Source organism: Salvia splendens, chromosome 7 (genome assembly GCF_004379255.2).
Source record: "Salvia splendens isolate huo1 chromosome 7, SspV2, whole genome shotgun sequence".
Classification (NCBI taxonomy): Eukaryota; Viridiplantae; Streptophyta; class Magnoliopsida; order Lamiales; family Lamiaceae; genus Salvia; species Salvia splendens.
Window position 1 is genome coordinate 13,863,274 of NC_056038.1, and position 25,430 is coordinate 13,888,703.

A 25,430-nucleotide genomic window follows, 5' to 3' on the forward strand; every position below is an offset into this window, starting at 1 on the left:
ATAAGAGCTGGGCAAGGCATTTAATGTAAGAATAGCCTTGTCTTCATCTGAAATTTTAACATCCACAGAGCCCAGATCATCAATGATCTTGTTGAACTCCTCTAACTGCTCTATGATAGGTTTCTCTCCAGAGAAACTATAGGCATAGAGCCTCTTCTTGAGATACAGCCGGTTAGCCAATGATTTGGCCAAGTAAACTTCATCCAACTTATCCAAGATCTCCACCGCAGTCTTGGCTTCTTGAACATCCCTCAAGACTTTATCTCCAAGGCACAAAATCACTGCAGAGTGTGCCTTGAGCTGCATCTCCTCCATCTTTATTTGTGCTTTATCATCAAGCACTGGAGCCTTTCCCTTTTCCTCAGGTTTTGAAAGCACTGCAGCCAAGCCTTGTTGGATCAAAACCGCCTTCATCTTCATCTTCCACAGGCCATAGTCATTCTTGCCTGTGAATTTTTCTGCATCAAGCCTTGCTGCCATTTCTGAAACTGCTTGAACTTCTGCAAATCAGCTTCAAACCTTTCCCACAGACGGCGCCACTTGTTAGGATTAACACACAAGGCTTACACACTCTTGAATAGATCACACACACTCACTGTAATGTGAAGTACTCACACACTTATGCAGAAAACACACACTCTCACACTTAGAGTAGAGAAGATGAAATCTTGGAGAGAAAACTGGAAAACTCTTTTATTGAATGAATACACTCTACCTACATACAATCGGTATTGAGCTATTTAAAGCTCTATATCCAAGTAGCAACTGCTACTAACTAACTAACTACAAGAATCAAGAAAGCAACAAAGCTAACTGTTACATTCTAACAAACTAACTGCTATTTCCAACGGCTAGTTCTTCTAGCTTCCTTCTTCACTTCATTAGCCTTTAGCTTAGCTTTTTTCTTCCTTTTTTTGCAACTGAATGAGCACTCCCATTCTTACAATAGTCAAGAATTTTTTTGCACTATTTAGATCATTTCAATATTATATCACACTAGTGTCACTAGTCTCCTAATATAAGGAAACTTTCGGATTTACAATGCAGCCTTTACTAATCGGTAGCCAAATATATTTAGAATGAGAAATAATGTTTTACTTCTGCAAGGTACTGACGGAGTCATGTACTGTGATGACTTGTTAGGCCATCCACAACGTTGTCACTATATCGTCCCTTAAAACACTATTTGCGGGCCCCATTGTACTTTTTTACTCCATCCCTTAATTAAGGGACAGAACCTGCAACCCTCCGTCCCTTAACCGTCCCTTAAATTACTATTCATTCAATTTCATTTTGTTATTTTTTCCAACAAATTCAATTAATAAAAACACACTTCATTAAAAATAAAATAACATTACAACATAAAATTCGTAAAAAATTAAAAAACATAATTAAAAATCCTAAAAAAATTAAAAATACATAATTTAATTTCCTCCACCAAAGTTTGTCCAAATGTGCTCCATGAGATCATCTTGGAGTTGGGCGTGGGCGGAAGAGGCTGCTCGGAAGGATGTCGACCATGTTCTCCATGAATCACGAACGAGCTGGGGCTTTGATAATGTTGAATCGCGCTTGGAGAACCCCGAACGCCCGCTCCACATCCTTCCGAGCAGCCTCCTACTTCTGCGCAAAAAGCGCCTACTTTGCGTTCACATAGCGCACGTCTTCACGAAGGTTGGCCACTTCGGGTAGATGCCATCGGCAAGATAGTACCCCATTCTATAGCGCCGGTTGTTAGCGGTGAAGTTGATGGCCGATGCTTTACCATCCAAAACTTCGGCGAAGAGGTCGGATTGCTGGAGCACGTTTATGTCGTTGTTCGAGCCGGGGACCCCGAAGTACGCATGCCAGATCCATAGCCGGTAGTCGACGACGACCTCGAGTATAACGGTCGGGTGGGTGCCTTTGTGGCCGCTCGTGTATGACCCCCTCCACGCCACCGGGCAATTCTTCCATTGCCAGTGCATGCAGTCGACGCTGCCAAGCATCCCGGGGAAGCCATCACTTGTTCGTGAAGGCGGAGCAGGAACTGACAATCTGTCGTGCTTGGATTCCGGAGAAATTCTTCGGTGAAGGCTGTCCGGACGCCTTTGCGGAATTGGAGCAAACATATTCTCCCAGTGTTGTCTCCAATGTGGAGGTATTCGTCAAACACATCCGCCGTTTGTCTAGTCGCAAGCTGATGGATTGCTGCAGTATATTTCTGCATTGTCGTGTGGCTGGGACGGCCGACGGCCGACGGCGTCGAACCTTTCCTGGAAGAACTCTTCCCAGCCCGCCAATGTATTTGCGATGTGGAGAAATAGTGGTCACTGCATGCGGAGACGGCGACGGAAGTACGTATCTCCCCACACCGGATTATCGCAGAAGTAGTTGCGGACTAACCTTGCGGCGGCTTCCTCCCGGTTACGATGGATGTAAGTCCTGGAGCGTATTTGGGGCGGCGCGGCTTCCTCTGCTTCCCGGCATCGATCTTCTTCAAGTGATTCTTCCATTATTTGACGCATTTGCTCATATGGATCCATGAGATCAATTAAATTTGGGGGAAGAATAAAAGAGAGATGATTTGAGATGAAAATTGGAGAGGAAATGGAGATGATTTGGGAAGAATATATGTGCAGTTGTGTGTGAAATGAGGATTAATTATGAGTATTTATAGAGTAAAAAAAAATTGGAAATGGCTATAAATTACGGTAACATTACCGTTTTCACAATTTATTTTTTTTTTATTTTGATTTTTGACGAATCCCACTCGCGGGCCGGCGAGTGGGCGTCACACATCGCCTGGGAGCTCGCCACGTCGCCTCGGCGGGTGGCGAGACGTCACGCGATTGGTCACTGCGGGACGGGTTGCGGGACGTTCTGGGGACGGGTTGGTGACGGGACGAGACGCTGCAACGCATCCCGTCCCGGTTCCGTCACTGCGGAATGAAACACGGGCCACCCGCGTAACGCGTTGCGGGTGGCCTTATACTACCCAACTACAATGCCAAAGACTTAGAATTGTTTGAATTTAGACATTAAATACTCGTAAAGCATATCTGAAATGTATAAGAAAACTTAATTGATAAAATTACTTCTTTTCATAACGTGTAAAAGTGAGTTTGGAGTTTATCGCATACAAGCAACTATTCGGATCGAATCATGCCTTTTCCAGTATACCAACTCTAACAATCTCCCACTTATACTTGATAAGGCTCATTTCATGCATTGATTTAGGGGTAAAATGTACGCTACTTGATCGGTTTATCGTGCAAAGCAAGTGTTAAATGTGCAGGAATGCCGCTTGACCATGGCAACAAGGCCAAACTGATCAAGCAAGTACAATAGGCGAAAAGAGGCCAGAAATCGGGAGAGTTGATCAAGGGGAATAACCAAGCAGGCAAGGAGGGGACCACAAGCTTCCAGAAGAAGGACACATGAGGCTATGAGCTGGATGGTGCGCAACATTCTGTTATCAATGACAACGTTCTAGAAGGGGACATGTGCTGATATATGAGACGCAAGGACGGAGCTGAGTCACTAATCTGTTACAGAAAAGTGTCGTCGTTCTAGAAGGAAAGCACGTAGCAATCAATGAGTCGCTCACTCTCAGCGTGAGCGAATATTCCCTGCCAAGATCGTTATCCAGCCGGAGGTCGTGCCTATAAATAGAGAATGTGCCACCACATTAGAGATCCGATCCTTTACTTTCCGTCTTTAGTTTAGTTTAGTTTAGTTTAGCTCTCTAGTTTAGTTCAGTTCTGCAGATAGCTTAGATAAAGTAATGCTTAGTTAGAAAGTGCGATTGAAGGAGCGCTGCAGAATACTTGATATCTGTCGGCGTATTCTTAAGTTTCCCACTGAGGATCTCCTCGGTTTACTTGCTTTCGTAGTTCCGAAGTGTTAGCTTATTTTAAATTTCACGCTGTACTTTTTCTGAGTTTTAGATTTAATCAAAGTTACTTTCGTCTTCATCATCGTACTTACTGTTCTAAGTAGTTAAATTTCATTCCTATCTGAAATGCACTTGACCCAGTAGTTAAAATTTCCTTGATCAAGTTAGTAAGTTAAGTTCTGTCTAGAGTAAAATCAGTAATTAAAAACTCCCAAAGTTAAAGTGTGGCAGCAGTCAACCCCCTGTTCACTACTCACACACTTGATACACTAGCTTCTCTGTGGGATCGACCCCGAACTTGCCGCTTTACTGTTAAAGTAGTGCAAAATTGGGAGTTTATAAATTACTTTGGAAGGAAACGAGTGAGAACGAGATTGCATTGATCAAGTGGCAACGGCATTTCCTAACTGATCCAACCGGTTTGGTTATCTTCCATATAACTTGATCCATTCACGCCCATTCTCGAGCCCCTTCCAATACTCAAAATGCTTTCGAGTATATCCAATTGCCAAACTCTCCCACTTATATTGAAAGCAGTTTGATGCTTATGATGCATCGAACTACCAATCTGTTCACATGACTTTTAAACGTCTTGCTTGGAAGACAATTTGTGGAAGGATATATCGGGTTGCTCTCTAATGCAATCTTGATTGACCACCTTAATGCCTTATATGTGCATTTTAGCCTTAATAATATGACAATTTCTCTCTATGTGCTTGTTATCCTTGAAGGCTCGTGATTCCCTTTAGTTAGCCGCTTAACTAGAGTAACAACAATAAATTGTACTCTTCACATTCAATCCTTTAGTAAGTTTTTGAGCTAGACAACTAACTTAGTAGGTTTCGAATGAGCCACACGTTTAGCTTTTATGGTGAAGCTCGTGATGCATTTCTACTTCTCACTCTTTCATATCATATTTATGCTTTTTAAGACTAAATAGTCAGAGGGTTAACTTTCTCAAGTACCAGTTAGTCTTAAAGTCTGAATCGCTATAATCCGCATGACAAAGGTCGGATGCTTGGTAAGCTAGACCACACTGTTTGGTCCTTCTCAGTCATTATAGCATAATCTCTACCGCGGTCTAATATTCCAACTCGTCGTAATTTCCCAAGTGGTATTTTCTCTCACTCCTAAATTTAGAGCTTTGATAGTTTATTTCCAATGCAATGTTAACACTCTTAAGAATGAGTAATTGACTAGAAAATGTGAAGTACTAGAATCTAACTGATGGAGTGATGAGAGTAACAAACTATTCATCTATAAAAAGAAGATAAAAGTCCTCCTTTGTAGTGGTATAATAACTCAAGTACATTAGTATATAATGACGTAAGTTTGATGTATATAATATTGAAAAAATATGTGTTATTTTGAATTAGTGGTATATAATGACATAAGTTTGATGTATATAATATTGAAAAAATATGTGTTATTTTGAATTATATATATATATATATAGGGGTATGATAAAATACAAACTCTCTAAAATACAAACTATATAAACTTTAATCATACTCACTTAATACAATTAATCAACGGTTAATATAAGAGATTTTTCTAATGTCAACATTTTGACATCGAAAAATCAGAATTTGGACACCCCCGTCGACAGAATTTGTACACTCCGTACATCCCCCCGGTGACATAATTTGTACATTCCGTTGACATCGACCCCCGGTGACAGAATTTGTACAGTCCGTTGACATATTTTGTACACTCCGGTGACATAGTTTGTATAGTTTGTATTTTAGAGAGTTTGTATTTGATCACACCTATATATATATATATATATATATATATATATATGATGTTGTTCGGCGTTTAAGGTTTAAGAGTGGTTCGGTATTGATCACAATCCTATATATATATATATATATATATAGGTCCATGAACAATTGAGATTTTTTAGGCTAATTGAGAAATGAGATGCAACATCAGCCACTAATTTTTATTAAATGAGTGGTCCAGATTTTGTCACACAAAAAATATTTTTAGATTAATTTATTATGAAAGGGTATAATGGTCATTTCGTGGTTTAGTTTTGGGTTCTTCGGCCTTCAATCGCGATTTTGGTGAGATTAGCGATTTCTGTGAGATCTCTCTGATTCAATTGATTCCAACGCTTTCTGATTCAATTGATTCGAAAATTAGAACACAGACTATTTCAACGATCTCTGATTCGACGATTCCTCAGCATATCAATTTTTGAAAAAAATGATAATTCGACGGAGTTTGGTTGAATCTGAAGTTTTTAGGTTGATTTTATCGACTTTGATTATGTTTTTATGCTTTATTTGTTGATGCCCAGTCGAATTTGTTCCTAATCAGTTTTTTTTTCTTTTTCATCTTTAGCTTCGAGTTCAATTCGTAATCAATACCTAAGGTGTTATCTGATGGATTCTTCATCTTATTCCGAGTCGACGTCGACGAATGGTGAAGGTAATTTGGATTGGTTTTCATTAACATGACTTTTTTGTACTTTGTTGGTGAATTATACTCTGTTGACATAAATGCACAGCTGTTGATATTTGAATTGATGTTCTGTTGACATAAATGCAAATTCTTTTGACATGATGTATGTTACATGTTAAATATTCTATATAGTTATACTCTTTGTTGACATACAAAATAGTTGTATGCAAAATGCACTCTCCCTTGGCTGAAGCCACTGCTGTGGTGTTTATTGGTGGACGAAGGTGTTATGGGTAGGGTTGACAGTCCATGATAGGATGTCTAAGATGTTGGAGTTGGTGCTGCGTATTTTGAGATTTTGATTCTAGTGTGGGTCAGTTAAGATATGCTAGTTGACATTATGTTCTGGCTTGAATTGATGTTCTGTTGACATAAATGCAAATATGGTGACATGATGTATGTTACCTGTTAAATATTCTATATAGCTATACTCTTTGTTGACATTTTGTTGACATACAAAATAGTTGTATGCAAAATACACCCTCCCCTGGCTGAAGAACCCCTGCTGTGGTGTTTGTTGGTGGAGGAAGGGGTTTTGGGTAGGGTTGAGAGTCCATGATAGGATGTCTGATATGTTGGTGCTGCTTATTTTGAGATTTTGATTCTGGATTCTGGTGTGGGTCAGTTAAGATATGCTAGTTGACATTATATATTTTAGGTTGTTGACATATTTTCCCATTATGTTGTAGGATCTGTTATTCCAATTTGCAACGCTGAGTTGAGGCCTTATGAAGGTCAAAATTTTTCTTCACTTGAGGAGGGAATTTTCTTTAATGAAAAGTATGCTCAAGAGGCTTGTTTTGATTGTCGAAGATTTGGAAATATGTCTAGTGGTGGTGTTATTACTTTTCAGTATGTTGTTTGCAACAGACAAGGTTTTCATACAGTTGATCCGTTGGATGTCGATGTAAGTATATCTGAGGATGTGAACGTGTCAGATGATGATGAAGTAACTTCAAAGAAGAAACGCAGACGTGGCACAAAAAGGTGTGGATGTGGAGCAAGGATCAGTTTCAAGTTTTTTTCTAATTGTGGTGTTAAATATTATCTTGTGCATCAATTCATTGAGGAACACAATCATGCTATGTGTGACAAAGATCATAAGCGATTTATGAAAGGAAATCGCAGTATGAATGATGTTCATCACAAGTTTGTTGAAGATAAAGCTAACATCGGTCCTACTTCAACTTTCAACTTATTAAATGAGTTTTTGGGTGGTTTTGATGTTGTTGGGTGTACGTTGAATGATGTTAGGAATTGTTCTCGTGATATTAAAGAGAAACTGAAAGAAGTGGATGTTCAAATTATCCAAAATCAGATGCAAGAGAAGAAGAGAATTTGTGAAGGCTTTTTTTACAAATATCAATTATCACGTGATGATAATAAGTTAGTGAGCTTATTTTGGTTTGATGCTGAGTCTCGGAAATATTACCATATGTTTGGAGATGTTGTAGCATTTGATACAACATATTCGACAAACAGGTAGTTTATTTATTATACTGTGTAATTGACATACATAGTAGTTAGTTGACTTAGCAGTTGACATAGTAGTCAACATAGGATATATCTGTAGTTGACATTGGTTATTATTAAAAAGTTGTTGATGTTTTGCGTTGATCTATTTGTTCAATAGGTATCGTATGGTGTTTGGTCCATTTATCGGGAAAGACAATCACGGGTGTCCTATTGCATTTGGAGCTGGTTTCGTATCCAGTGAGAATTGTGATGTATTATCATGGCTTTTCACTGTGTTTGTTGAATGCATGGGTGTTGCTCCAGGGATCATAATCACAGACCAAGATTGGGGAATGAGGCTTGCAATTGAGAAGGTATTATCTGGTACAAGACATCGTTTGTGCATGTGGCATATTATGAGCAAGTTGTTTGAGAAAATACCTAAATCCTTTTCTGATAGGGAAAAGTTTAGTAAGGAGTTTAAGGCTTGTGTTTGGTCAGAATTGTTAGATCCGGATGAGTTTGACATAATATGGACTGGTATTGCTGAAAAATATGGTGTGGAAGATCATAAATGGTTTAAGGGCATGTTTGCTATTAGACATTTGCGGATCACAGCCTACTTTAGAGATGTTCCTATGGGTTCTTTAATGAGAACAACATCTTTTTCAGAATCTGAAAACAGTTTTTTTAAGAGGTACTCGAAACCGTTGTTTAATTTTGCTGACTTCACTCTTCAGTATAATAATGCCATTGATGCTCAAAGGAATCAAATTGAAAAGCTTGACTATTATGATTCTATAATCTCTCCAAAATATGCCACTGATTAGAATTTGAGAAGCAATTGGCATCTGTATACACGGATAGGATGTTTAGAGTTGTACAAGAATTGATTTCTGAGGCTAATAGAGTTGTCGGATGATTAGCATGTCCACTTTGGAGAACATCGAGGTCTTTAAAGTTTCTGATGCTAGAAAGAAGACCTTAACAGTTAGACATGAGATAGAGACTGAGTCATTTGATTGTGAGTGTAAACTATTTGAAAGGTGGGGTTATCTATGCAGCCATCTTTTCTTCGTCCTCAGAAACAAAGATGTCAACAATATTCCAGAGAAGTATATTGGTAACCGGTGGCTGAAAAGTGAATTATTGAAGGCAGTTCATGGTATGTGAACTGTTTCCTATAGATATTTCAGTTTATTTGTCATATGTTGCTCAAACAGGACGACGTCATTCTCTGTATGTAACAAAAACACTCATGTTTAGTATATTTCAATTTTGTGTTGACATAAACTATATAGGTTGTTGACATGTTACAGATTTAGTGTTCATATAATTTATATAGGATATTGACATGTTATATGTTTGCAGGTTCTAACGAAGATGACAAGCTACAAATTGGTAACAGGTGTCATGGACGTTACTTTGGTCTATATCAACGCGCTTTTAAGAATAAAAATCATCTGATTGCAATGGATAATTTGCTTGCGGGTATTGGTCCTCAAATTTTTACTAATGACACTACTGGATCTTCATCAGTTGATAAAAATGATTTCATCAAGAACATATATGGTATTGTTGTACCTGAAGAAATAACTGCACATGCTCCAGATGTGGTTAGTACAAAGGGAGGTGCAAATGACAAGAAAAGCAGGATTAAGTCGAGCATAGAGAAAGCAATTGAAAAAGCAAGTAAACTTCATAGGCGTTGTGGAAAGTGTCATAAAGTGACTGATCATAATGCCAGGAGTTGTGGCAGAAAGTAGACATAATTGTTCTTTTTTAACAAACAAAGTTGTTTTTTAGTTTTAACATATGCTACAAGTTATTGACATTTTCTTTTTAGTTGTTGATATTTGATTTTGCACTCTGACTTTTGGCACTGGAATCTCCCAGAATGAAACAACATTCTGTTGTCAGTGCAATAAAATTCATGTTAGTTACAATTAAAATTATGTCAAATATATATACTAGCCATGTCAGCAACTAATATAATTATGTCAACTATGGTGCATCTCATGTCAACAACACATACAAGTCATGTCAACTACGGTATATATCGTGTCAACTACATGTACAAGCCATGTCAACTATGTTACATACTATGTCAACTACACATAGAACGATGTCAACTACAATTATAAGTCATGTGAACAACAATCATAAGAAAAAATAGTTGTTGACATTTAATAAGAAAAAATAGTTGTTGACATTTAATTCTAGTTGTTGACATTTGATAAGAAAAAATAGTTGTTGACATTTAATTCTAGTTGTTGACATTTGATAAGAAAAAATAGTTGGTGACATTTAATTCTCGTTGTTGACATTTGATATATTACTATATACTGCATGGTTTAAAAATCAGTTTGAGATAATTGTTTTACATATCCATCTAAAAAACATGATAAGATCAAATTTCCAAACCATTTTTTGTTCAAAATCAGAATAAAACAGTTGTTTACTTCTTGCTTCTACAGCTAAACCATTCCTTGAACTTGTTCTGTAACTCAGGCAATCTGTGCTTGTTTGCTGTCATCCAGTTGTCAACGACGTGTACTATATCCATACACTTCTTGTTGCTCCCTGATGTAAGCATCGCTTCGCAATATCTTCCTCTGAGAATCTGTAGAATCTTTGTGCCACGTGGAAAAAAGCCAATATTCAATTCCCTTCCCTTTCTGCCAAAGTAAGTTTCCATGTGTCTCATCAAATATATACCAATGTCTTCTTTATTGGTGCTTGTGGCCCAATCTAAAGGAACAACTTTGTATGGAGACTTCTTTATATTTTCTGATAGCTCTGATATGTTCGTCTCTTTGAAATATGCCTCAAACATATATTTCTACAAATATATAAAAAAAACTAAACTAAACTATTTATACAAAGCATTTCGACAAGATGCATAAATTATGTCAACAAAATGTAAACATAATGTCAATTTTATTGAAAAAAGCATACCAGTATTCCAACATCAAGGTTATACTTTTCTAATGGTTCCTTGTCTTTAGGTGGTTTGACACTATCTATTATCTCAATTTTGTTGACCTTCATCCAAAATACCACAAGGTAGTAATAGCCACTTGTAAAAACTGGGAAGAAGACCTGTATAACATGAGAGAAAATATTAGAGAAAAGAATTTGACAACACCTGTCCAAATTTATGTTGTTGACATTGTGAGACCTCTGTATAAAAATAAATTTGTTACCAAATCAATTTTTCTCCAATCGAAATCTTGTATTCTACTAGTCTCTTGATCAATTCGGGACATAAAGTTGTTCTTGGATTGCAATGGATTCCAATGAGGCTCCCGATTTGTTATATTCAAATACTGCATTCAACATTTTTTGTGAGTGAAATATTTCATTCAAATAGTTTTCATATAAATTTAGATTACTCACACATGGGGATGTAGTTAGAAACAGGCGTGGAGGTGACGTTTCTGCCTTTTCTTTTTCTCTGAAGTTCAGGTATGTTGCCCATACATCAATTACACATATACTGATTTTTATATGGGGTTTCAGAGATGAAAACACTCCTCTGCTTGCCCAAACAAAGCCATTAGTGTAAGCACATATATCACTGAAATGAAAGCGTGAAGACAACATTTAAACATCATTCATAAATTATGTTAACTGCATAGAAATTTAAAAGTTATTCAAAGAATAAAATAATGCATACTCATTTGTTCCTTCAGTTTTTACTATGTAGTAGTAGATATCTCTTTCATCTGGATTCAGGGTTGGTTTCATATGCACAGCTCGTATTTCAAATGGTGAGCGTAGCACTTGGCTAGGACGCATTTCAGCACGAGTTCGTCTCTCTCTAGCTTCAGCCAGTGGAATCTCAGAGATTGGAACAGGGTTCTGTTGTCCGTGAATTTAATGTTACTTACAATTACAAATCATGTCAATTATATTATACTAACCATATCAATAACTAATATAATTATGTCAACTACGATACATATCGTGTCAACTGCACATACAAGTTATGTCAACTACTCTACATGCTTTGTCAACTACACATGCAAGCCATTTTAACAACTATTACAAGCAATGTCAACAACAATTTAGTCATTTTTTAAAAAATAATAAGGTTAATTTTACTTATTTTACCTGGTAGACAGTCATTCTTCTCTCTGCGTTTTCAGAAGTTTTTTCTTTTTCCTCATGCATCTTCTATTTCCCTTTATATCCTTGTTTTTGCACGTTCCATTCAGAAGGTGTGTCACCCATTGTTTCAAGACCCTCTTGCATCATATACTCAACAATTGAGCATGTAGCTGCATCCTCCCTGTCTTCCTGAAACTCCATATATACAATCTGTATTTGCTACTGAAACTCCATGCTATACCATGTCAATTATATATTTATCTATGTCAACTACGATATCCACAATGTCAATAACTTATATAAAATCTATAAAATTTATATACAAAGCTTCTAGAGTTTAAGATAATCATTATAAATTGTACATGTTCATTTATGATATCAACAATGGTGTTTGTGGCCTTGATTGCTTCTTCATTGTTGCTGATTTCACAATCACCACATACTTTTGATAATATGTGCAAGGCATGTTGTGTTCTTAACTCTCTATCAGCTTCAACTTCTTCTTGAATTTCCAACTCACTTCCACTGTTCTCAGATCCTATTAGTGATGCCAGTGTGTTGTCATGCTATGAAGCATTGACTTCTTGTTGTTGGAGAGATGGGGATGCTGTCCATGGAGATCCTAGTATGGTTGTCAAGATAGGATAGTTTGATTCGTTATGGTCATCACAAATCATGTTCTCCTTCCTTTGTTCGTCTTCTTCAACAGACTGTCTGACCTCTTCAGGTTTACCAACTGGTGAGGTAGGTAAGTTATCTTTGTTTCTTTGTTCTACAGCCTGTTCAAAAATTTGTTCAACAATGTTACTTTCTAAACTGTAGGAATAATCCAATGTCAACTAAGAGAAACATATATCAACAAAATGATGTATTAATATCATTATAGGTTGTTTATGTACTTACTTTATCAGAGAAATCTCTCAATCTGAAAGTTGGAAATTCATTCAAATCTTCAATTGTTTCGTTTGCTTTTTCAGCATTCCGTATTGAATCAAACACAGATTTCCAGTTATCAACACCAACATCGTTGTCTATATTATATGACTGCGACAAATGGAGAAAAGTGTCACTCACAGAGGCAACTGGAGACTTTTGGCTTCCAATTGCACTTCTATCAATATCACAAATAAATCCGAATAAATCATTATTCTTGATCTGTGACGAAGCTTCTTTGAGGACTCTCACAAGGTTGGTCCTGCCATCATTTATCTGCTTGATGTATTTTACTAAATTGGCCACCATATGTGATGGGAGTATGTTCTGAGAAGAAGATCCAACTCCACTTTCATTTACATCAAGGCTTTTTTCTTCATTCCCTTGCTGCTGCTCCTCCTGTATGAAATCTTTTGGGAGTAGGTCCTGGAAAGACCCAACCGCACAGTCATCAGGAATCTGTTGTTGAGGCATCTGCTCCTCCTCCTCATCCTCCTGTTTCTCCTCCTCCTCCTGCTCCAGATTACGGACATATCTCTTCTTTATACATCCTAAACCAAAAACTCCTTCACTGGTCTCTCTATCTTCTCTAGCCTGAAGATGCTCACTTTTCCATCCTTTCATTAATGGAAATGTTTGAGGAACAGGACGCTTGTCTTGTGTAAGTCTGTCTAAGTAGCAGAGCTGCATATGTTAAAAAATGCATGTCAATTACTGGTGTGTAGTGTCAACTGAATACACAAGCCACTTAAATAACTAATTTAACTTATGTCAACCATAGTACAAGCTATATCAACTACACATACAAGTCATTTCAATAAGTAATGTAATGCAAAATGTAAAACATACCATGTGGAAGGGAAGTGGTCCTGCAAAGGCGTTCTTCTCTGTCTTCGACCAATTTCCGATAGCAAACTTGAGCACAGAGATTGTATATGAACACCAGTTGATATTTCTCACATTATCCAAATCATCAATTATCTCTCTAATCTTAGATTTTATCATTCCACATGTTGAAGGCTCAATCAATGCGGATTCTAATAGGACCAAGAACAATCTCTTGAACTGTGGTCCTCCTTCATGATCTGCTAACATAAGCTGTTCAACAGCTTTATGGTTCACATTTTCTGGTTTCGTATCACATTGTTCTGCTAACTCCCTCATTAAAGGTGCATTACTTTTCCACTTCTATCTGCAGTAAGTAATGTCACCTCTTGGAAATCCATATACAAGCTCCACATCCACTTCCGTGATATGAATATTTTTCCCATTATAAAGCTTTATCTTACACTTTTCTTTATCAAAGCTCTTCAACAAAGAAAATGTTAATCTACTAGGAATGTACTCAATTCTGTAATGCAAGACACTCTCAAAACCCATCTCCTTCATAGAATTAATCTGTGCCTCATTCAATTGGCTTATTGCAACAACAAAACACAAAGGCTTCCTTTCCACTAGAAGCCTTTGAGATACATTTTCAGCAATCTGACTCTGTTTTTCATCCTCTACACTTTTCTTTTGTTTTTTCTCAACAATCATTAACTCTTTCTGAGATACCGAGGTACTCCTATTTCGCTTTGATATTTTTCTATTTTCTAGTTTAAAATGAAACACAATAAATCTATATCAATAATAAGTTTGGGCATTAAGTATACTCTATTAATAAATCCAAAATGAAACACAATAAATCTATATCAATAACTCTTTCAGGTTCAATCTACAGCCATCCTAACAGCCATTCAAACAAATCCTTAACTGGTTATTATAGCTATGTCTATAGCTATGTCAATAAGTATTGTATGAAATGATCCTTAACTATGTCAATAACTATTATAGCTATGTCAATAGCCATGTCAAACAAATCATATACTCAGTTCAAACAAACATATACTCTGTTTTATAACTATGTCAATAGTTATTGTATGAAATGAAACACAATAAATCTATATCAATAACTCTTTCTGGTTCAATCTACAGTCATCCAACAACTATTCAAACAAGCATATACTGTTACTCCCTCCGTCCCGGACTACTTGCACTTATTTCCTTTCTGGGCGTCCCAAGTTATTTGCACTCTTTCCATTTTTAGTAAAAATTATCACCTACAGCCGCAATTGTTGACTTTGCTATACACTCATTCCTTAATCTCCGTGCCGAAAAGGAAATGTGCGAGTAGTCCGGGACGGAGGGAGTATTATAGCTATGTCAATAGCTATTGTATGAAATGTCAATAATCTTAAAAATTTAAACAAATCCTTAACTGGAAGGTGATGCTTCCAATTGCGATTCTATCATGGCTAATCAATAAAAAAATTCAGCAGAAATCGAATTCATAAGTAAATAAATCAAGATTTGATTTAATACACTAAAATCGAAGCAATATACTTAAAATTTGAATCAATCGCTGAACCTGAAGAAGTCGGAACCACCGCTGAAGAAGTCGGAACCACCGCTGATGTGGAACGCTGATTCTCTTCGATCGGTGCTTCAACCGATTCAGCTACAATCGGGGCTTCAACCGCTTCAGCTACAATCGGCGCTTCAGTCGATTCTCTTTGAATCGTCATTGTAGAAATTTATGAAGTCGACTTTGAAGCGTTGATGAAGGTTTTCGATTTGAATTTTGAAGATCAGCAAATTTGTGTTTGCATAGAAGATATTTCACCGAGGGTTTTAGAAATTGATTTCAAATCTAATTTTATTTTTTCCACCATTTGATTAATGAAATGACACTTATACCCCCGTGTTGACATAATGTGATAGATGTTGACATTTAGTTAATCTTGTGGATTAGTGGCTGATATTGCATCTCATTTCTCAATTTAGCTAAATAATCTCAACCTAACAGGACCCTATATATATATATATATATATAGGGGTGCATTATAATGATAACCCCAATTTCCGTAATAACCCTATAACTAAATCTGGACCACACATTTTTAAAATCACGTGGTCTAGATTCAAACTTAGCTTTCCTTCATAAAAAAGGCGCAGAGGGTAAATATGTCATTTCGCTTATTTAATTTCTGAATTTCGCTCATGATAAAATTTACGTATCCAAATTTTGCTCATTTAAATACGTAAAATCTTTCCCATGATATACAGATGTGTGAGGTTCAGTTACACGTATGTATGAGGTTCAGTTATACGTAAAATCTTATTTCCCATGATATACAAATTTCGCTCATTTAAATACAAAAAAATCTTATTTAAGTATCATTTTATCATTTTATCAGTCAAAAGTATCATTTTATCAACTCAGAGTATCATTCTATCCGGCAAAACTATCATTCTATGCAATAAACCTAACATATATCATTTTATCATTTTATCAGTCAAAAGTATCATTTTATCAACTCAGAGTATCATTCTATCCGGCAAAACTATCATTCTATGCAATAAACCTAACATAATCATTTTATCATTTTATCATTTTATCAGTCAGTCATATCATTTTATCAACTCAGAGTATCATTCTATCCGGCAAAACTATCATTCTATGCAATAAACCTAACATATATCATTTTATCAGTCAGTAAAAAGTATCATTTTATCAACTCAGAGTATCATTCTATCCGGCAAAACTATCATTGTATGCAATAAACCTAACATATATCATTTTATCAGCCAGTCAAAAGTATCATTTTATCAACTCAGAGTATCATTCTATCCGGCAAAACTATCATTCTATGCAATAAACCTAACATATATCATTTTATCATTTTATCAGTTAGTCAAAAGTATCATTTTATCAACTCAGAGTATCGTTCTATCTGGCAAAACAATCATTCTATGCAATAAACCTAACATATATCATTTTATCATTTTATCAGTCAGTCAAAAGTATCATTTTATCAACTCAGAGTATCATTCTATCCGGTAAAACTATCATTCTATGCAATAAACCTAACATATATCATTTTATCATTTAATCAGTCAGTCAAAAAGTATCATTTTATCAACTCAGAGTATCATTCTATCCGGAAAAACTATCATTCTATGCAATAAACCTAACATATATCATTTTATCATTTTACGTGATATTTGGCGAAATTCAGAAATTAAATGAGGGAAATGACATATTATCATTTTATCAACTCAGAGTATCATTCTATCCGGCAAAACTATCATTCTATGCAATAAACCTAACATATATCATTTTATCATTTTACGTGATATTTGGCGAAATTCAGAAATTAAATGAGGGAAATGACATATTTACCCCCGCGCTTTTTTTTGAAGTAAATCTAAGTTTGAATCTCAACCACAAGATTAGAAAATATGTGTGGTTCAGATTTGGTTATAGGGTTATTACGTGATTTAATGGTTATCATATGATCACAACTATATATATATATATATATATAGGGTTGTGTTAAAGATAGAACCATTCTTAAGTGTAGAACCAATCTTAAATGTAGAACCAAGGCCAAATTTGGATTGAAAACATGATTAGTGGGGTGGTTAGTGGGGTGGTTATAACCGATGCATTGTGATTATGTATGAAATTTGATCTTGACCATCCTTTTTCCTCATCCAATGGATGAAATGTAGTTCTAGGTTATACACTTTAGATTGTTTTGTATATAAGACAACCCTATATATATATATATATGTATATATATATAGGGTCCTGTTAGGTTGAGATTATTTAGCTAAATTGAGAAATGAGATGCAATATCAGCCACTAATCCACAAGATTAACTAAATGTCAACAGCTATCACATTATGTCAACACGGGGGGTATAAGTGTCATTTTGTGTTTTAATGTGTCGGATTGTTGACATGGCTTGTATGTCTAGTTGACATGACTTATAATTGTTGTTGACATGGTTTCTATGTGCAGTTGACATGGTTGTACGTGTAGTTGACATGGCTTGTAACACAGTTGACATGGCTTGTATGTATAGTTGACACGATATGTACCGTAGTTGACATGACATGTATGTGCCGTTGACACGATATGCACCATAGTTATCATAGTGTCACCAGCTTATATATCAAATGTCAACAACTGACAAACACTGTAACAAAAGCAAAATTGATCAATTGCGTAATCCTCTCGCATTTAGATCTGCTCGATTCTGGTCGCAGTTCCACCAACATGCAGATCGCACCGGCCTTGATCGCCTTCAGCCTCGACTTCTTCGACGCCTCCAGCATCTGCATCAGCAGCTTCAGCGCGCACGAGCTCGCCTTGTTGCAGATCTCGTCGGAGACGATCTTCAGCAACGATTTGAAGCGTGTCAATGGAAAATTGCTACTGGCCAATCCTCAATCACACCGACGAACCGCTGTGGCTCCTCCCTCCCGCCTCCACTTCCGCCTCCAGAAGCCATAGCGAAGTCGAGAAACGCCGCAGAGACAGAATCAACGCTCAGCTCTCCACTCTCCGCAAACTCATCCCCAAATTCGAAAAGGTATTTTTCCCTCTCTCTCGAATCAAATCAAAATCAAAATCAAAATCAAATTAAAATCGAATCAAAATTCTCACTAAATTGACCGATTCTGATCAATGTAGATGGACAAGGCGGCGCTATTGGGGCACGTGGTGGATCACGTGAAGGAGCAGCGGCAGAGGACGAAGGAGGCGAGCAAAATCAGCAGCGGCATGCCGAGCGAGATCGACGAGGTGATCATCGATCAGATTGAAGACGGATCGGAGCTGATCAAGGCGTCGATCGGCCGGAGCTCTTCGCAGAGATCGGGAGCGCGTTGAAAGCGCTGGAAGCCACCATTGTCGAAGCCGACATCACGAAGCCGACATACACCAGCACCCTCACCAGAATCCCCTAATTAAAATATGAAATTACCCTTCTGCCCTTTCATAATAAATTAATCTAAAAATATTTTTTGTGTGGCAAAATCTGGACCACTCATTTAATAAAAATGAGTGGCTGATGTTTCATCTCATTTCTCAATTAGCCTAAAAAATCTCAATTGATCATGAACCTATATATATATATATATATATATATATATATATATATATATAGAAAATGATCAATACAAAACTTGATCTCAATACAAAATCCAGACCAAATCCTGACCATGAGATTTGATAATCCAATGGTCAATAATTAAACAAAAACACGGAGGGTCATTGTAAAGCAGTTTTAGGTCATATTATAAACTTTGGGTTTGAGGTCATGTTAAGATCATTTCATGTCATCCTTACTATAATGACGTAAAAATAAGCTTACAATGACCTAAAAATGAGTTTTGTATGCTTGGTTCTTCATTTTTGTATTAAGAATGAGTTTGTATAGATCAAAACCCTATATATATATATATAGAGTCGTGATCATATGATAACCCATAAATATCGTAATAACCCTATAACCAAATCTGGACCACACATATTTCTAATCATGCGGTTGAGATTCAAACTTAGATTTACTTCATAAAAAAAAGCGCGGGGTAAAACTGACATTTCTCTCATTTAATTTCTGAATTTTGCCAAATATCACGTAAAATGATAAAATGATAAAATGATTGGTTTATTGCATAGAATGATAGTTGACATAATAGTTGACATAAATAACGTTTGTGTCTGTAGTTCACATCGCGCGAAAATGATAATTATGCCCCCTAGTTGACTTAATGTCTCCGTAGTTGATATCGCGCGAAAATTGTGAATAAGTGGCTCAAAATGTATCTTAGTTCTCAATTAGCCCCAAAAATCTCAACCTAACAGGACCTGCATGTATATTACAATCGTCTGTAATCAATTTTAACCATGCTACGCCTTGTTTGTGTATATATAGTGAACACTTAATAAATTAGATCTAAGCAATCCAATTTTTGATATGATGTATGTATTATATTTAATTTTAGTTTTTATATAAATTTGGATTCATCATTAGCATATCCTATACACGGAGAGTGATTAATTGCTAACTCATCATTTAATTGCTAACTACAACTAATTTAAGACCATATGATTTTAGAAATATTATGGTCTAAAATTTACCACATGTAATTTTCATTTTTATTAATTAAATCGAAAAAGATTAAAAAAACTACCAAATTAGAGTTTTGGATGAAAATGTCAATATAGTGTTTCAAAAATATCAACACAATGCTTTGAGAATGTCAACACAATGCTTTGAGAATGTTAACATATTACTTATATTGACGTTCTACATGTATTATATTGACATATTTTATATACTATGTTGACATTTGTTGCTGTACAAAAAAATTGAAAATTTTCAATTTTTTTTTCGAATTTTGACATCGGAACATATGCAAGTGAGATCTCGTTAGAATCCTTATGAAATTATCTTTAATATGATATATGTTGTGCGAAAACATAATTTAAATCGAGAAAGTTATATGCGTTTTAAAGATATGGAATATTTTTCAAAAGTTAGTTATAAATAATTTGTTGTAAATTGACTTTAATACCCTTAGCGAAGTTTTTTATTATGAGAAATTTCGGAATATGAGTTTAAATTCGCTGACCTTTCGAGATAAGGGATTCAATTCGCCTACCTTTCGAAATATGAGTCTGAGACATGCGAATTTTTCGGAATATGGGTTTTACACCTTTTATATTTATTCTCTTCATTTTTCCTATTATTTCCCTTCCAATAATTATAGATTTACTAAACTAACCTTTAACCCATCTCTCAAAAATTTCATTTTACCTCCCTCCAAACTAGATTGATGTCAGATCATGTTAGTACTCTAAGATCAGGGACTCGTCAGTTATTGAAGGTTCTCAGCATTGCTGAGGATTGTGTCTGTGGATAATGTGGAACTAGATAGGTTTACATTAGCCAACTATCAAGTACACTTCGCCATTTGAAGAAATCACTCTGTGACACTGATGAAGAAAATCTGGAGTGGTCTGTTGCATTCTCGGTTCTTGTCACATGGATTAAGGAACTGAGATTAAAGGATAGTTTAGTGAATCTATAATTATTGAAAGGGAAATAATAAGAAAAATGAAGAGAATAAATATAAAAAGGTATAAAACCATTATTCCGAAAAATTCGCATGTCTCGGACCCATATTTCGAAAGGTAAGCGAATTGAATCCCTTATCTCGAAAGGTCAGCGAATTTAAACTCATATTCCGAAATTTCTCTTTTATTAATCGTATTGACATTACAGGGCTGATTATCTAGGCCTTTGATTTGAATATCTAATAGTTATTATTTAATTATAATTAACAATTAAGTATTGAGTTAGCAATATAACACTACCCCTGCTATACACAGTATATATTTCCTCTGCCCATAAATATACTCCGTATATCACTAGTACTTTGACATAGATTTTAAAAATAGTCAGTAGTATAAATGAAAATAAATTGAAAAAGTTAATGTAACTTTACATAATTGAACCATAAAAAAATAATTGCAACTGTTTCATAGTAGTAGTAAGTGATTAAGTTATAAAGTTCCATGAAAATCTCCCAAAAAATAGCCGAAAATAGATTAACCGTCGTATCCCGCCTTCTCTCTTTCTTCATTTTCCCCATCTCAATCTCCTCTTCCATTGCTGATAATCGGGGCATCACACAACAAAATCAAAATCAAAATCAAGTCAATTGAGCCAGGCAAATGGAAAGTGAAAGGGATTTCTCTTTCCAGATTTCATGATCCTTATCACTTGAAATGTTTCTTTGTTTGTTTGTCTCCGTTTCTTGACCTCAGGAATCCAATGTCGTGTGCCCTATTTTAGTATGCATCTGCTATTTCGAAGAGTCAGTCGACGTTGGGACTAAATCCCTTCCCCGTTGATTCGTGGAATCTTCGAGGCTCCGTTGGATTTTCAATCCCTAATTTGGATTGTGTGATTGCCCCCAATTTCTTCCCAATTTTAGATTTGAGTACATTCCTCTCTTGTTTTTTAAGTTTTTTTCTTCCTCTTGTGGGCTGATCTGTGGCGTTCGAAGTGAATCCGAATGCAAGGAAACCGTAAAGGAGCTGCTGCCTTTGAAGAAATTGTGGATTTGTAACTTGTTATGGATTCGCCATTGTTGATTTTCGTAGCTGCTATCCTCTTCGGATTTTTCAGCCTCGTTGTTGAATCTCAAGGAAATGTGATGCCCCCACCGCCTCCATTCTCTCCTCCTCCCCCATCTTCACCGCCGCCATTTTCTCCTCCTCCCCCATCTCCGCCGCCTCCTCAATCCCCTCCCCCGCCACCAAAATCTCCTCCACCTCCGCTTCAACCACCACCACCTCCATCCCCTGTACGGCCGCCCCCACCCCCATCCCCTTCAAGGCCGCCTCCGCCGCCACGAAAACGCCTCCACCCGCCCCCTCCACCGTGGCAGCGCGAGCACGGTCGAGGGCGCCGGAGCCCCCCTCCTCCGCCCAAGACACAGAAGCTCAACACGGGGAAGAAAGTCGGGCTGATGTTCATTGGAGTTGCCCTGATCTTGCAAGTTTGCGTAGTCTCATTCGTGTTGATCAGTAGAAGGCAACTTTTGAAAACTGAAACTCTTGATTGAAAGAATCACAAGTCGAATGTTTTTCTTCAATAGCACAATTATTTTGTTCATGATGTGATTTTTTTTATTCGTGGACCGGCTGGATTGATATTCTTTATTTATGGAGAATGGGTCTGAGAATCGATGGAACTTTGGTGTCTGCATCTTGTAAATGGGTAACTCTTTTTTTTCTCTTTGGCTTCTTTCTCATTTATCCATTTTTTGCAAGAATTTGTATAGTTTATCTGCGTAGTTCATTTTTGGACATTATTCAGTATATATACAGTATAAGTTTATGATCTTGCAGTCGTATGGTTGTATAGTTCTGATTTTCTTATCTCCTGTTCATTTCATGCAAGAATTGGTATAGTTTATTTATTAAAACTCCGTTGATCTGTCATCCAATGCTCATCTTGGTCGATGTCCTTGACATTGCACATCTATATATAAGGCTTCGTGTTCTTGGACTAACTCGTGCCAATCTATTTATATAAGTTGAGAAAGTTGTAGTTGCTGCAATATAAGTTTATGATCGTGCGCCATTTCTTTGTATGTGTCTGAATTATGTTTACAATTTTGCTGCTTCTCGGTCCTAAGGCGCCACACCTAGCATTCATTTTCTTAGCCCTATATGTCTCCAATAAAAGTTGCAATTACAGGAGTATAATTTGGCAGTCATATTCTTATTGATACCTGGTTTGAGTTCAGAACTTAGTTGCGTTGTATCATTTTTTGCAAGACCTAGTGTAGTTTATGATTAGAAGTTAGAACTGAACTGACCCATCTTCAACAATTGGCTGGTGTTCCTTTTTTCATCGAGATTACAGTACATGAGTCTATTGATATTTGACTAGAGAAACGTAACTTCAGAAATATAAGTGTGATTATGCACTTATATCTCCAATTCGAGTGCAGAATATAGTTGAATCCTATCACTAGCACCTCCTAAGCAATAGGTAGCTCTAGTCCGCCCCGCCTTTCCCTAAATTGCGGACCTTTTAGGACATTGCCTTAGTGGAAAGTTGTGTTTTGAATGTTAACTTGGCACGTAACAGAATCCTGACTGATAGGAAAAGAGTCTGTCATAACACGAGCCGTTTGATTTGGATGTGGTCGCTACCTGCTGTTGGTGAGTGGGACTTGGAATAAGATATGTAGTAGTAACATTTACTATTTTGGATACTATTACTTAAAGGAACATCTTTGATATACTTTTCGAATCTGCTTCTCATATTCTTTTCTCATTGAATTTATGAAGTTAAGTCTTGTTATAGAAATTTATTCTTGATCATAGATGTATTTCACCCTGCTGTTGATATAGTAATTTATTTTGAATTTGCTAACTTTGTTGAAACGGTTTCTTTGTAGGGGGGGTAGAAGAGGAGTTAACTGTGTCTGCTCACAAAACTTGTCAACATTCGAAGAAAAAAAAATGATTAGTTGAAAGTGACAACTGAAAATCACCACGTTTGTATCATTGTTTGCTGTTTACAGGTCTCATTAGAAATTTAACTAATATGGTGATTATTATATCTTGTAGTTTGTGTGATTTAAACTTGCATGAACTTCAGATATCCAGTTACCAATGGTTGTTTCCGATGATGACTTCAGATAAAAGATGGAAATTATATTGGTTAATATGAATGAATTATACTATATTTCCTCTTTGTATTTATTACCTTTCCCTTTTATTTTGGACATCTTAGTTCTTTTGCAGATGCAAGCTGTGACTTTGGTCTCATTACCACTTACATTAACATTTGTAAATGGAGAATGAGATGATCTTGTAACGTATTCTATCGATAGTAATAGCATCATCAATGTATTTTCAAAATTTAGTGACAAATCCAGAAAACAAAACTTGCGCGATTGGAATTGGCTGGCTGAAGAAGGCCATTCTTAATTCGCCACAACCGGTTAGGGGTGGAAAAACCTTTTTTTTTCTTTTCGATTTTTTCTCTCATCCCTTTGTTGTCTTATGCAAAACCTCATTACTCAAATGACAGTATTTGGTTATATCTTCTCAATGAAAATATCTGTAGAGAAAAAACATCAGTACTAATGAAGTTCTATACTTCAAATTAACAATGAATTTTGATTCATTTCAACTAATATTCCACTATTTCCCTCCACATGGAAAATCCATAAATATATCAGTTTAAATATTTCTCTGCACATCTATAAAAAATAATCTCAAGAATCTATGATTATAAAAAAAATCTCAACAATGGTTTGCAAATTTTTGGTACCTGCTAAAAATAATCACTTAGAATTTCTGGACGAAAGCTTAGTTGCATTTGAGATATTTTTGTGTAGTTGTACTACACTATTTTCAGATTTTTTTGCCCTTTTCACTTTTTAATTTACGGGATATTGACATCTAATATCATGAAACTTTTAAAAAGTTAGGTTTTTCCCACGAACTTTAAAATTAATAAATAATATCACCAATTTTAACCCGAGTTCGTTTTTTCCTACGAATGAAAAAATTCATGTTATTTTAATAGATTGAAGAACAATTTTGGAGGGTATGCTTCGAGAAAAACTATCTTCAAAGATTGAAAAACTTGAAGCTCTCAAAATTATTGTCGAGAAATTACGAAAAAAAATCCTTACCATAATATTATTTGTGGCAATTTTTTCATTCGTGAGAAAAAATAAACTCGGGGCAAAGTTCGTGATATTATTTGTCAATTTTAAAGTTCGTGGGAAAAACCCAACTTTTTGAAAGTTTGATGATATTATATGTCAATATCCCTTAACTTAAAGGGATATTTTAGACTTTATGTTTTAATTAATATGTAGTTCCTAGGATTTGAAGTTGTCCCACATTTTAGGTCTCTTATGAGTATGCAAATTTTTTTACGGTTTGACAAAAGGTAACCGAATCCGATTGGTTTGCGGATTAAGGTTAATAGCTCCCAAGTCTCAACAAGTGTGGTGGGATTTAAACTCGTGACTGCTAGTGCCGTCTCATTTATACTTCTATAATTAGATTATTTTTCATACTGGGCCTTGCAATGTTTTCATGGGCTAGATAATGTCCACAACTGATATGATATATATATATATATATATATATATATATATATATATATATATATAGGGATGTATTCATTTCCTTTTTGTATCT

General features: G+C 36.0%; 2 protein-coding genes, 1 long non-coding RNA gene and 1 pseudogene across 3 annotated transcripts; all 4 read left to right on the forward strand.

The window, feature by feature from the left end:
• Positions 1-6,267: 6,267 nt before the first annotated feature.
• Positions 6,268-8,631, forward strand: LOC121810446 (protein FAR1-RELATED SEQUENCE 5-like). The gene is made up of 3 exons (XM_042211212.1): positions 6,268-6,313; positions 7,036-7,828; positions 7,980-8,631. The coding sequence occupies exons 1-3, from the start codon at positions 6,268-6,270 to the stop codon at positions 8,629-8,631; spliced, it is 1,491 nt and encodes a 496-aa protein (XP_042067146.1).
• Positions 8,632-8,728: 97 nt separating this feature from the next.
• On the forward strand, positions 8,729-9,567 carry LOC121810447. The gene is made up of 2 exons (XM_042211213.1): positions 8,729-8,966; positions 9,173-9,567. The coding sequence occupies exons 1-2, from the start codon at positions 8,729-8,731 to the stop codon at positions 9,565-9,567; spliced, it is 633 nt and encodes a 210-aa protein (XP_042067147.1).
• Positions 9,568-18,099: 8,532 nt separating this feature from the next.
• LOC121810448 lies at positions 18,100-18,646 on the forward strand (annotated as a pseudogene).
• Positions 18,647-21,259: 2,613 nt separating this feature from the next.
• Positions 21,260-23,953, forward strand: LOC121742483. The gene is made up of 2 exons (XR_006038063.1): positions 21,260-22,473; positions 23,666-23,953. It is a non-coding gene; the product is annotated as an uncharacterized LOC121742483 (long non-coding RNA).
• Positions 23,954-25,430: the final 1,477 nt, after the last annotated feature.

Coding starts and splice junctions, on each gene's coding strand:
- LOC121810447 (XM_042211213.1), top strand. CDS start 8,729: ATGTCCACTTTGGAGAACATCGAGGTCTTTAAAGTTTCTGATGCTAGA. Junction 8,967..9,172: donor ATTATTGAAGGCAGTTCATG/GTATGTGAACTG, acceptor ATATGTTTGCAG/GTTCTAACGAAGATGACAAG.
- LOC121810446 (XM_042211212.1), top strand. CDS start 6,268: ATGGATTCTTCATCTTATTCCGAGTCGACGTCGACGAATGGTGAAG. Junction 6,314..7,035: donor GACGTCGACGAATGGTGAAG/GTAATTTGGATT, acceptor ATTATGTTGTAG/GATCTGTTATTCCAATTTGC. Junction 7,829..7,979: donor ACAACATATTCGACAAACAG/GTAGTTTATTTA, acceptor TTTGTTCAATAG/GTATCGTATGGTGTTTGGTC.